The sequence below is a fragment of the Diceros bicornis genome, chromosome 5, assembly GCF_020826845.1.
Source record: "Diceros bicornis minor isolate mBicDic1 chromosome 5, mDicBic1.mat.cur, whole genome shotgun sequence".
NCBI classification, from domain to species: Eukaryota; Metazoa; Chordata; class Mammalia; order Perissodactyla; family Rhinocerotidae; genus Diceros; species Diceros bicornis.
Window position 1 is genome coordinate 17380302 of NC_080744.1, and position 14005 is coordinate 17394306.

The 14005-nt window shown below is 34.5% G+C and overlaps 1 protein-coding gene across 6 annotated transcripts in view; it reads left to right on the top strand.

Annotated features, from left to right (window-relative positions):
* The window catches only part of HEATR5A (HEAT repeat containing 5A), a 98892-nt gene that overhangs the window by 30599 nt on the left and 54288 nt on the right, over positions 1-14005 (top strand). For 5 of the 6 annotated variants that reach the window (XM_058540753.1, XM_058540757.1, XM_058540756.1 and 2 more), the window contains exons 11-14: positions 1008-1119; positions 5139-5291; positions 6267-6366; positions 13444-13553. In XM_058540753.1, coding sequence (XP_058396736.1) covers positions 1008-1119; positions 5139-5291; positions 6267-6366; positions 13444-13553 — 475 coding nt within the window. The remainder of the gene's footprint in view (positions 1-1007; positions 1120-5138; positions 5292-6266; positions 6367-13443; positions 13554-14005) is intronic. The other variant, XM_058540758.1, reaches the window with a different exon arrangement.

Genomic DNA, 14005 nt, shown 5'->3' on the forward strand with positions numbered 1-14005 from the left:
AGGTACAGTTTTCTGGGTAAATTTAGTGCTTTTGAATGTAGCACTTTCAGATAGATAAATGATACAGAACCTAGTGAGTAAATAACCCAGTTTTAATATACAAAGAATTTTGATGAGAACTAAAGAAACTTTTCTAATGAAATAGAAAACACAAAATAGGCAAAGCATAGTGTGGGAATTTTATTTCTTTTTGCATAGCTAGGAATTGCAAGTTGTCAGAGAATATTGTTTGACAATGAAAGCCCTCATAACCTGGGCCTCACACACATGTAAGTATTTTTTAAATAATAAATCACCTTCGTTCCTTTCTTATTGTCACTCCTCTGTCATTAATGAGTATTATAGTATATTCTCCACAGTTTAGGCTTTGTAAAAAAACATACCATTACTTCAAAAATTCTAAAACTATCTTGAGTATTGCCAAGGCCCTTTGAATAAGGTGATTGACAACTTCAAAAGGTGGTATTATTCATTTAAATTTATTATTTTACTTATATTCTAAACTAATATATCACATCTTGCTAAGCAAAGAATTGCCATTGCATGTATTAAATTTAATATTCTCAGATCTTATTAGTTTAGGCAGACAGGATTGGTTTCTTTAGTCCTCACTCTTTTTGAATGTTGTCCATTGACTATATAGGCTGTATTCCTGTAATGAAGCTTTCTCTAGTAATTACAGATCTCAGATAGTTGCTTAAAACTAAAATTCAAATTCTATACAGCTAATCTGGAACAGTCATACAGTGTTGTCACATATGCTCTACAAAGAATTATAGGGTTGCTTTGTAGAACCTAATATGCCAGTATTTAACCTTGGAAACTTACTTTTTTTATGGTATCCTGTATGACATTGTCCTATGGTATAGTCTATAAGAATAACAGTCCATCACTTATATTTATTGTATGTAAGAGTTAATTTTTCAAGACATTAGTTGCTGTCGTTTGTCCAATCAGCTATAAACTGATATGCTTTTTTTTTACCTTGTTCTTCTGTACATAAATAGATTATTATGACATTAGCAGAGGATTTACTGTGTTCTGCTGCGCAAAACAGCCGCCTTTCAGCTCAGCGCACCCAAGCTGGATGGTTGTTGATTGCTGCTCTGATGACACTAGGTAACAACAGTCTTGTGGAAGGTTTACATAACTATGAACTACTTTGTGTTTTCTGAATGTAAAATATAGTAGTGTGTGATTTGACAAGACTAACTTTTAATATGTACCAGAATTTAAATATCCACACAAACATTTTTCTTCTAGCAGTCACCTTAGGAAGCCACATTTACTTACTCCATTCTTCGTACTTTTTTCAGATCTTCTGGTTTGAAATTCTCTTCAAGACCAGTTTATGAGCCTTAAGTAGAATAAGCCAATTTGATCATCTTTCAGGCTTAATTCTGAATGACTATGACTTTTTCAAAAATCATTCACATCCATCTTCAGAAAAAAAATTTTTCCACAATATAAGGATAGGCAAGAGAACATACCATACTGTGAATCAGTTCTGTAATTGTTCTGAGAATTAGTAACACCAATAAGGTAGTTACATTGAAAGGGATAGGGCTCATTTAAATTTTATTTATTAAAAATCAGTAATTATTTTATGGTCATGACTTATATTTATGTTCTCTAACTTTGAAACTCAATTTTATTACTTTATTAAAGCTATATTTTGCTTTAAGTCTCTATTTTATAGTCATATGATTTGTTGTAAGATATAAAACTGGCTGGATTTGACCAGTAAATCATTTTGAGAGCTCTGAAGTACTCTGATATAAAAGGAACTTAAATTAAAATAAGCAATAATAAATGAAGAACCACTTTAAGTAATGTTCTTGAGATGATTAAAGAGATTTATTGATTCAGCCTGTGACCCAAATTTGGCTTGCCACCTGTTTTATACAGTCTGTGAGCTAAGGCTTTAATGATTAAAAATATATATATATAGTGATACATGAAAGTTATATGAAAGTCAGTTTTCGGTGTCCATAAATAAAGTTTTATTAGAGCACAACCATAATCATTCATTTACGTATTGTCTGTGGCTGTTAAGCACTACAGTGGCAGAATCGAGTAATTAATTGCAATAGAGACTGTATGGCTTTTGAAGCCAAAAATGTTTATTTTACTGTCTGACCCTTTACAGAAAGCGTTTCTTGGCCCCTGGCATAGATCATCATTTCACAATGTGATGGGAATAATGTGGTCAAGTTTTATTTGCTTTTGTCTGAGTGTTTCATGCCTGCCATATTGATAATCTTGGTTAATTAAAGGGGAAAATACTTAATAAGTCAATATTTCAGTGAATAAAACCTTCAAAACAAGGTAATTCCATTGGAAGAAGACTACAAGAGATCCTTCTCCTTTAAAAAAGAGATTAGTACATCATATTTTATTGCATATTCATAATCAACGTGCAAAAAAGGGTTAAAATTTTTAATTAGTTTTATTATTGTGTTTTCTTGGGCTTTCTTCTGTTTTCATATGCATTATTATTTTCTTTTTATTATCAATATTTAGAATGTGTTGCTAGTATCTTAGCAGCTTTCAAAGGGAAGCAGTGAGGTTTTTGCTCTTAAGTGTCATTATGAACTCGTAGATTTTTATATATTGATGTTCACTGCAGTCATTATTCCTTTTGATCCTCAAATTGTCTCATCTTTAGTCAGTGGGAGCCCCTTCAAGCTGGTCCATGTGTTGTTTTAACATGAACCTAGTGTTCTTTGATAACGTGGTTGTTTTTGGCATGACGAGATATCCCAGCTTTTACATTTCCAGCCCCAGGCTTGCATCCAGTCATTTCTCCTGGGAACCCTGATTCTTTTCTGTGGAAAATTGGTATTTAGATGACAATCTGAGTGCTTTATTAATTTTTGCCTTGCAGTTTTAACACCTCTTTTGCATTTTCAGCATTTACTTCACCGTTTACAATTTCCATTATTATTTTTAATATATTCACTAAGAAATTCTGAGCTAATGTAAACTCAAATAGACCACATTCAAGTCCATTCTTCAGATGTCAACTACAAGATTTTTTAACCTTTTTCGCTACACTTCTCAGTTTGTCTGATGCCACATAAAACAACTTCAGTTCACCTATATAGATGCATGTCTTAGAGATCTGTGGGTGGCTCATAAAGTGTGTGTGGTTTTTGTTAGAGACAGTATTCTTGGTGTGAATAAACTTTCTCTCGTTTATGTTTTAACTTTGTAATTGCTATGAACTCATTTTTATTCACTTAGTTCTTATGTCTCTGAAATGACATTGTCTTGATACCTCTCTCAGGAGATGCTACACTGTTTACTGTTGAGTTAGTGAGATCGTAAGGGTATAATAGCAAATATTTATGAAACTTTTGTCAACTATGGGTGTTCCCAGTGACTCCACACTTTTTTTTTTTGGTATCTGCTAAATTTTGCTTTCCGAATTTTCTCTATTCTGGCAGCACATTGTATATGCTTGTGCACATGCGCATGCACTCACACACACAAACCTCTTACAATCACTTATTCTCAATTGCCTTACTCCAATTTCCTTATTTCATCCAACTCTAGGAGTTTAAAGAAAGTAGTGAGCAAAGAGTGTTGAATTAGGTTTGTGTTGCTGTAGGGATTAGCATATGGCCTCTTCATAAAAAGCAAGTCAGAGGAAAAATGGAGAAATTAATTATATTTTAATCCACTAAATTGCATGCATTAAAAAAAGATAGGCTTGCCATTGCCCTTTCATTGTGCCATTGGGCTCACCTCTTCGTGCAAATAAGGCAGTTTTTGAATGATAATTGGATAATGTCAAACATTATATAAATGCTTATCATGAGTCAAACACTGTTCTATATGTAAACTCATATAAGCCTCAGAAAGTGTCCAATTAGGTAAATACTATTATTATCCCCACTTATAGATGAGGAAGTTGAGACACAGGAAGGTTAAATAACTTATCCAAGTTTACACAGCTGTTAAGTGAATGGAGCCAGGATGTTAAACTAGGTGGTCTCCTTCCAGAGCCCAGTGCTGTTCTCTGCTATGCTGCCATCCTGCAGGAGAAGAACATCAGTTTGCAGAACATGGGAATAATAAGTAGGGAGTACTTACAGCAGAATTTTAAGATAACCCCAGAATTTTAAAGAAAATTACTTAGGGAGAAAAGCTGTGGGTTTTGTTTTTTATACTTCCTAGTTTTTCTTTTTTTTTTTTAACTGATAATGCTGTGAAAATGCTATCATTTTACATTGTCATTCACTACTGGATTTTTGTATTCGTGATCCCTCAGTTCATAAATGTCGTTGCTCTGAAATCATAAAAAAAAATTCCAATCAGATGTATCACACCTGATTTTTGGCCCAGAACAAGTTGCTATGAAAAGTTAGCGTTACTCTCAGGATACAGTGTTATTTGTTTCCAAAACAGTAGTACCTTGCATTTTCATGGTACATTACAGTTTTTCAAGCTGTTTTAGAGTGTGCTTTATCATCTGGATCTGACAAACCATTGGAGACAAGCAGTGCCAGTGGTATTGGCTTCATTTTTTAGCTAAAAGAAACTGAATCTCAAAGAGATCACAGCCATAGTGAAAGAGCTGACACTAGAGCTAGGACTTCACTGCTGGTTATTTTTTCTCTCTACTCCAGTGTCTTCAGATAATTCATTCGTAGTACATTTGTTGGAACCAGAAGGTAAGAAAAGTGCAAAGTATTGCAGTGGTGGATTAAAATATGTTTAAGAGGGAAGTTCCTGCTTATTAATAGAGTTTTATTTTTTTAATATTTTTTTATTTTATTTTTTTTTGTGAGGAAGATCAGCCCTGAACTAACGTCCATGCCAATCCTCCTCTTTTTGCTGAGGAAGACCGGCTCTGAGCTAACTTCTATTGCCAGTCCTCCTCCTTTTTTTCCCCAAAGCCCCAGTAGATAGTTGTACGTCATAGTTGTACATCCTTCTAGTTGCTGTATGTGGGACGCGGCCTCAGCATGGCCGGAGAAGCAGTGCGTCGGTGCGCGCCCAGGATCCGAACCCGGGCTGCCAGCAGTGGAGCGCCTGCACTTAACCGCTAAGCCACAGGGCCGGCCCTAATAGAGTTTTAAGGAGTAAGCATTTGGGGTTATTTTATAAGTGACAAGTTGAATAAATTACAGGTCCTGCAGTTGTCAGCCATCACCTTGCTCGAGTTCTGCTGTTGTGGAAATGTGTCTTTCCAGTGTCTCCTAAAGATCTAGAAACAGAAAAGAGCCGCGGAGATTCATTTACATGGCAGGTAACCTTGGAAGGACGAGCTGGTGCACTCTGTGGTAGGTTGAATTCAATCTTTTTCTCCCTTTGGCTTTTCCCACTCTTTAACTTTACACTACTTGTATGTTTTGTTTAATTTAAGGGGGAAAATATCTGCTTCTGGTGATTTTTTATAATTGAACATAATTATTAGTTGGTGATTATAACAGAAGTATGATTTAATAAACCAAATTTAAGAGTTCTAATCCTTAGGATAATGCATGTTTTCTTAGATGTAATCCAGTTGAAAAGTATCAAGATTGCTTTAAGTAGGTATTAATTCCTCTTTTCAGAAATCTTAGGGTTGGATTTAATTAGCATCAATTAAGCATGGTTTCCTTTTAGTTTTTTTATATATGAAAGTTGTACCTTTCCCCAATATATAGACGATTAAAAACAGTATCCACCATGAAAATTTGAACCAAGGAAGGGTGAGATCCCTGAAAAGACGAGAAAGCGTTGATTTTGATTTTGTTTATTCATGGCATTTTTACTCTTAAAGAAGAAAAACTATTTTGAAATTAATCTTGAAACTCAGTCTAACTTCTTTACAAATATTATTTTATTCTACATATGAAATAACTCTTTATAGAAACTTCTGTGTTTCCGGTAACATCTATAAAAACTTAGCATGCTGACTCAAAAGTCAGCATGGTTCTGCAGAACTGGTGTAGAACTGGCAAAGCTGAGGGTCTAAGCTAATTTATTCCTCTACTTCTGAGCTCCAGGGCTGAGTAAGACCCCAGAAAAGCAACATTTTGTTAACTTGGTTGTTGGTCTCTTTTAGTAATTCTAGGAAGTTTTTTTTTTTTTTTTTTTACTTTGATAGAGGTAGAAGACACTAGCTTCCTTTTTATGCTGGAGTTTCAAGAATCTTTTTTGTTTTTAGCACATTTCTTTATTTCTGTAATAGAAATGCAAATGCTGTACCATAATTGAATGCTTTTTTCGTGGTTCATTACACTCTGCCAAGTAAAAGTCTTACTCTTTTTCAGCTATCAAGAGCTTTATTTCCCACTGTGGTGATCTCCTTACTGAGGAAGTAATTCAGCGTCTTCTTCCACCACTTCCTTGTGCTGTGGATTTGCTAACTCAGTAAGGATCTGCTATCTAGATTTGATAACATTTTCTAAAGTAGCAATCAGTTACCCTCTGATTATGTAATATATTTTAAGTATGTTAATAAGGCCAAGTTTCTATGGTTGGTGAATGATTTTCCTCTTGGAGAGGAAGGCAAACATACATTTATTTATTTATTTATTTGTGTGTGTGTGTGTGTGTGTGTGTGTGTGTGTGTGTGTGTGTGTGTGAGAGAGAGAGAGAGAGAGAGAGAGAGAGAGAGAGAGAGAGAGAGAGAGAGAGAGAGAGAGAGAGAGGAAGATCAGCCCTGAGCTAACAGCCATGCTAATCCTCCTCTTTTTGCCGAGGAAGACCGGCTCTGAGCTAACATCTAGAAGGCAAACATTGGGCCGGCCCCGTGGCTTAGCGGTTAAGTGCGCGCGCTCCGCTGCTGGCCGCCCGGGTTTGGATCCCGGGCGCGCACCGACTCACTGCTTCTCAGGCCATGCTGAGGCCGCATCCCACATACAGCAACTAGAAGGATGTGCAACTATGACATACAACTATCTACTGGGGCTTTGGGGGAAAAATTAATAAATAAATAAAATTATTTAGAAGGCAAAATTTAGTTACGTGATTTTCTTTTTTTAGGCTGGGATCTTGAAAGAAAAATACATATTAAAAGGGAAGGAAAGTTACTTCAATAAAGTGTCTTCCATACAGTCAGATTTAACCAAGAAATTAAATATTAAGCCTGTTAACATTTTCAGGTATGGGTTTTATTGGTTTGTTAGTGCTGTTCTGTGTTCATAAGAACCAGATCCTTGTTAACAGTTTTAGGTTTTTGTTGTTTATATTTTTTATACTTTTGACTTATATGATAAGAAAACATTCAGAAAATCCAACATATGTCATGAGCACTTGTAATTTCCTAATTAGTAAAATGTAGTTTAGAGAAAGTCTTTCCAAAAAGTATTTAATGATATAACATTTTATGTATACAGAAAAATACATTTAAGATATTGCTTATAGAGCGTAGTAATAAAATGAACACCTCTGAATCCAACACAACCAGAGCAGAGGCTAGCAAATGTTTGCTGTGAAGGGCAAATAGTAAATATTTTAGGCTTTGTGGTCCATACAGTCTGTGTTGCACTTACTCAACTCTGTTGTTATAGCTCAACAGCAGTCATAGATAATCTGTAAATGAATGAATGTAGCTGTGTTCCAGTAAAACTCTACAAAAAAAGGCAGTGAGTTGGATTTAGCTACCCCTGAACTCGAACATTAACAATATTATTGAAGTTCTCTGTGTGCTCCTCTCTAATAGAGGTAATCAATATCCTGAATTTTATAGCCGTTACTCTCTTGCATCACGTAAATGTTTACTTTTGCTTGGTTTTGATCAGGCACGTGGTATCATACTGTTTCTGAGACTTTTTCTTACTCAACATTATGTTTCTAAACTTCATCTATATGTAAATTTCTTTAATCATTTTGGTTGCTGTATAATACTTAATTGTGTGAATATACAGCAACTTATTCATCCTATCAATGAAATATCCAAATTATTTTCCAAAATTCTTGCATATTTCTACCAATAATATACGTGAGTGCCCTTTGATCCACTTCTTCACCAACACTTAGACATCAATCGTAGCCCATCTAGTAGGTGTAAATTGATATCTCATTATGATTTTAATTTATATATCTGATCCCAGATAGTTTGTGTCATTTTGTGTATTTATTGTTCCTCAGTCTTTCTCCTTCTGTGAAATCCCTATTCATGCATGTCTTTACTTATTTTTAGGTAAAATAGTTCTTGATTAACAGAAAATCTTAATTTAAATGTCAAATTTATCAATCTTTTACTTTTTGGTTAGTACTTTTTATCTTTTGATTTAAAAAACCTTCCTTACTTCAAAGTTATAAAGATACTTTCTTATATTTCTCTAGAATGTTTAGGGTTTTTCTTTCATATTTAAGTCTTTAATCCATCTGGAATTGATTTTTGTGTTTGGAGTGAGGTAGGGATCCAATTTCATTTTCTTTTTTAATATGGATAATGAATTGTCCCATATTTTACTAAAAAAATCCATACTTCCTCCAGTGATTTCATTCACCTCTGTCATATATTATTTTCCCATATAAACATGGTCTTTTTCTGTGCTCTCTGGAGTGTTCTATTGGTTTGTCCATTTCTGTGCCAGCACCACATCATCTTTATAATAAATTTTAGTATCTATTAGAACAAGCTTTTTGGCCTTATTCCTCTTCAGGCATAATTTGGCCCTTCTTGCACTTTTGAGTGTCTCCTTTTGAAATTTTAATTGAAATTACGTTGAATTTTTAGATAAATTTGAAGATAATTGACATTTTTATAATAGGCATAAACATGGTCTCTCTCTTCTGTTATTGAGGTCTTTTACAAAGTATAAAATTTTTTCTATATAAAACTCTTACGTCTTTTTAAAAATTTATTCCCAGATATTTTATATTTCTCATTGCAGTTACTATTTAAATAAGTATGTGGGAGTGACTGGTGTGTGTGTATAATCTCTTTATTGCTAATGTACAAAAATATAATTGACCTTATATCCAGCCACCTTGCTAAACTCTCCTATATTAAACATTTGTAGATTATTCTGGATTTCTCCCTTTATAATACTTATTCATTCATTCATTCATTCATATTCTCTCTCTCTCCTTATGTGCTAGCTAACTACCATTTAAAACTGAATAGAAGTGGTTAGTTAAAGGGAATGCTTCTCATGTTTCAGGAATAAGAATGATGTTTGTTACAAGCTTTTTAGTAGATATTCTTTCTCAAGTTAAGAAAATAACCTCTGCCTAGTTGGCTACGTTTTGTTTTGTTTTTTTATCATGAATGGGTTTTGATTTTTATAAAATGGTTTAATCTGATAATTTTAATGTAACAGATTTTATTGAGAAATTTTTTATCAGATTGCATTCTTGGGATAAACTGAGCTTGGAAATAATTATCTTTTTTATAAACTTCTGGATTTGGTTTGCTTATATTTGGGTTTCTGTTCATCAGTGAAGCCACCCTATAATTTTCTTTCTCTTCAAATTTTCATCAAAGTTATACTAGCCTCATAGAATGAGGTAGGTGAATGTTTCATCAGGTTCCATGGAGTTAATATAAGATTGGAATCATGCATCACATGAAATTTTATTAGCAACCACCTGTCTGTAAAACAGTCTGGAGCTCATATTTTCTTTGTGGGAATATATATTTTTTAAACTACATAGTCCATTTTCTTAATTGTTTTAACTATTTGAGGTCTGGTTTGGGGGTTTGTTTTGCTTGTTAGATTTTTCCAGGAATTTTTTTCAATGCGTCTTCATCGTCAGTTTTTTTGGCATAAAGTTGTTCTTATTATTCTCTTATCTTCTTAATCTCTGCTACATCTAAATGTCCTTTCCTCCATTCTTGGTTAGTTTCCATTATTCCTGGTCTCTTGTTTTTCCCGATACATCTCATGAGAGGTATATTTGTTTTATTAATCTGTACAAAGCATAACTTTGCTTATGTTGAATTTGTTTTCTACTTCATTAATTATTGTTTGTTATTACTCCTTTCTGCTTTCTTAAGTTCTTGTTCTTTTTTCTAACCCCTTAATTTGAATGCTTAGCTCATTGAATTTCTCTTAATTCTCCTCATATAAACTAAGGCCATAAATGTTCCTTTAAGGCTCCAGTTGCTGAATCCTAAAGGTATTAATATGAATTATTTCATTTTTTTCAGCTTTATGTATTTTTAAATTTCATTAAAATTTCTTTGAGTCGTTTTTGAGTTGTCTTTGAGTATGTTTTTAAATTTCTAAATGTATAGAACAGTTTTTAGCTTATGGTTTTGTTACTGATTTTTAACTTAATTGCCTTGTAGTTAATGAATATGATCTGTATGTTACCTGTCCTTTTAAATTTGTTGAGACTTTATGACAAATGTGTTATATTTTTTTTTAAGTTCCATTGTTCCGTCTGTCTTCACTAGTTTTTTATTTGCTTAACCTATCAATAATTGAGAATGCTGTGTTAAACTCCTCCACTGGTAATGCTGGGTTTATCAGTTTTTCTCTGTAGTTCTGTTAATTTCTGTGCTTTCATATTTTGAGACTAATTAGGTACATAGGAGTTTAGAATTACATCTTCCTGATGAATCTTTTATCATTATACAGTAGCTCTCTATATCCTTAATAATACTTTTTGTTTAAATTCTCATCTTTATGATTATTATATGTGTGCTTTGTCTTTTTCCATGTCACTGTTTTTAGGTGTATCTCATAGACTGCATAAAGTTGGAGTTTTTTAAAATTGAATCTCACAATCTCTGGTTTATTTATTTATTTATTTTAAACAGTTTTATTTATTTATTTATTTTTTTGTGAGGAAAATCGTCCCTGAGCTAACATCCATGCTAATCCTCCTCTTTTTGCTGAGGAAGACTGGCTCTGAGCTAACATCTATTGCCAGTCCTCCTCCTTTTTTCCCCAAAGCCCCAGAAGATAGTTGTATGTCATAGTTGCACATCCTTCTAGTTGCAGTATGTGGGACACAGCCTCAGCATGGCTGGAGAAGCAGTGCATCGGTACACGCCCGGGATCCGAACCCGGGCCGCCAGTAGTGGAGTGCCCGCACTTAACCACTAAGCCACAGGGCCTGCCCCTGGTTTATTTTTTAATTTTTTGTGAGGAAGATCTGCCCTGAGCTAACATCTGATTCCAATCCTCTTTTTGCTGAGGAAGATTGGCGCTGGGCTAACATCTGTGCCCCAGTAGAACCTTCCTCTACTTTATATGGGACGCCGCCACAGCATGGCTTGACAAGCGGTGCGTCCGTGCGCACCTGGAATACGAACCTGTAAACCCCGGGCCGCCGCAGTGGAGCATGCACACTTAACTGCTTGTGCCACCAGGCTGGACCCTCACAATCTCTGCTTTAAACTGGCAATTTTTTAATTTCTTTATCCAACTTGGTGTATATTTTGTTGGATTCCATGCCTTTCATTAGTTCTGGAAAAGTGGTTGCTATGTCTTCAAATATTGCCTATTTTCCATTCTCTTTAAATTTTCCTTCTGAGGCTCTGATTAGAATTTTAGATCTTTTTATTTTGTCTTCCGTGTCTCTTTTTTTTTTTTCTTCTATTTTTTACTAGAAAAAAATACTTTTTCTAGTATTTTTTTCTCCTTTTCTCTCTGCTGCATTCTGGATAATTTCTTCAGCTCTCTCTTCAGCTGGGTTTAATCCAGTATGCCTTTGCCTCTGCCAGGACTTGGGACCATTTTAACCCCCTTCAAGAGACCCCACTTTATCACCCCTGTCTTGCCATGGGCACGAGCTCAGTTGTAGGTTGTTGTGTTGGTATTGGCATTTGTGTTCCCATTCTCACTTCAGCTCATGTTTTGTTTTATGCTTTTGTGTTTGTTTGTTTGGGGGGGATTTGAGGGGGCTGACCTCGGAAAAGTCCTTCCTGCAAGCCTAGTAGTGCAAATTATCTTTTATCTAGGATCTAAGTGTATTTACAGCAGAAAGGCCCTTCAGCGACTCTAATCTGCCCTCCTAATAGATAATAGCAGAAACCACTAGCAATGCTTTTCTAAATTCTTATTTTGTTCTATTCATCTTACTTTCTTTAAAAATAAAACTACTCACACATACGCCTCCAAACTAAATTCTGTTGTATTTAAACCAAATGAATGTTGCAGGATTTTTAAAAGTTTACCTTATAATTTCTTAACTTCTTATCAATATGATTGAAATAGTTGTCATATGTTAGCTGTAATTTTCTCATCTGGTTTTAGAGAAATACAAAAATGCAGTGGGTTTATTCTTAACTTCCGTAACTAAAAGATTCTACCCAGATTTTGTAAATGTTTTCTGTACATTGTTTGCTCAGCTGAAAGATATAAAATGGAACCATGTTTTTTTTTAATAAAATGACAAAAAAAGATAATTCTCTTTTCTTCTAGAAATTAGAAATAGCAAGCAGTAGTTTTCTAGAAAATACAAATGAATAAACATTGCCCAAATTTCTCAGAGTACCTAAAAATCTCATACCATGATGGTTTAGTGGATTTATTCCAGTGGCACAATAAAAGTGATTCCACTGAATTTCTGTATTGCTAAGAGAGATGAAAACCATACTCCAGTTGATAATATGGTACCTTGCAAAGAGTAGTAATCCTTTAATAAATGTTTGTTAGATGAGTGAACATCAGTAAAATGACGTCTTAGTACCAGTAGTGAGAGTGAACAGAAGGTCAAGAATATGTGCAAGTGAAAGAGGAGTGAAGAAGGGAGGTGATGAGTGACTGTGAATGGAACTTTTGGGGAAACGTTGACTCAGCTTGTGCTTCATTAAAAGAGACTTTGTTTGGGGTCGGCCCGGTGGCGCAAGTGGTTAAGTGCACGCGCTCCACTGCGGCGGCCCGGGGTTCGCCAGTTCGGATCCCAGGTGTGCACCGACGCACCGCTTGGCAAGCCATGCTGTGACGGCGTCCCATATAAAGTGGAGGAAGATGGGCACGGATGTTAGCCCAGGGCCAGTCTTCCTCAGCAAAAAGAGGAGGATTGGCAGATGTTAGCTCAGGGCAGATCTTCCTGAGAGAGAGAGAGAGAGAGAATTTGTTTTATGATTTTGCATATTTTGATGATTCATTCTTACTTGGTGATGGCGTTCCAGATCAAGTTTGTAACCAACAGTTGGATTTTTCTCTAGATATTTATGTCTCCTGTTTGTTTGTTTTGTACATAATAGACTTTAGTTTTTACAAATGCCAAGTTGCAAATTTTGGAATGTAGTAAGTTTCTAGACAAAATACGGCCTTAGAAGTCTAAGTTGAATATATAGTTTTGTTTTATGAACTGTGATAGGAAAGGTAGCAGAATGATTTGCACACGTGACACTTGTAATTCCTCTTATAACTTATAAGCACACCTTATTTAAAGAAAACATAAAAGCAGCACTAATGTTCACTAATAATATATATATAGCTATTTTATGTTTATATGTCAACCTATTCAATATTTGTACATTATTATATAACAATATATAACATACTTAAGATAGACTTTCTCTTTTATTTTAAGGCTTTCTTCAATACTAAAAACATACGGAAATCCTTTGAAAACATCATCAGTAGTTTATAGACAAAGGCTTTATGAATTATTGATTTTATTACCTCCTGAAACGTATGAAGGTATGTGCCTTAGAGCAAAATGTGTTACTGTTTGTGGCTGGCACAGTGCTTGGAAAGTGACGCCTGAATGAATGAATTATATGGCAGTTACTTAGTGCCTTGTTTCTAGGAGATTTAGGTAGTTCACACTTAAACTACATGTTCACCATTTTATAGAAAATAAAATACTTTTTTTTAAAAAAACCCTACTTCTTTGTGTCTTGCTTTCTTCTCTCTTCTGGGGAAAAAAGCCCTCGTTCCACTGTGTGGGAGAGAATGAGTCACAAAGATTGGTCTTGATCCTGCTCCAGAGTTTTGTACAGAGATATAATGCAAATCTATTAGAAATTTGGCCATTTTTAGTTTCCTTCTAGAGTGATTATCTGTAGTACACATTCCATTTCACTATTCCATTCTTAACTCTGCCCAGATAAAAAGTTTAATATTGAACTGCCAGGGTATAATTGATTTTA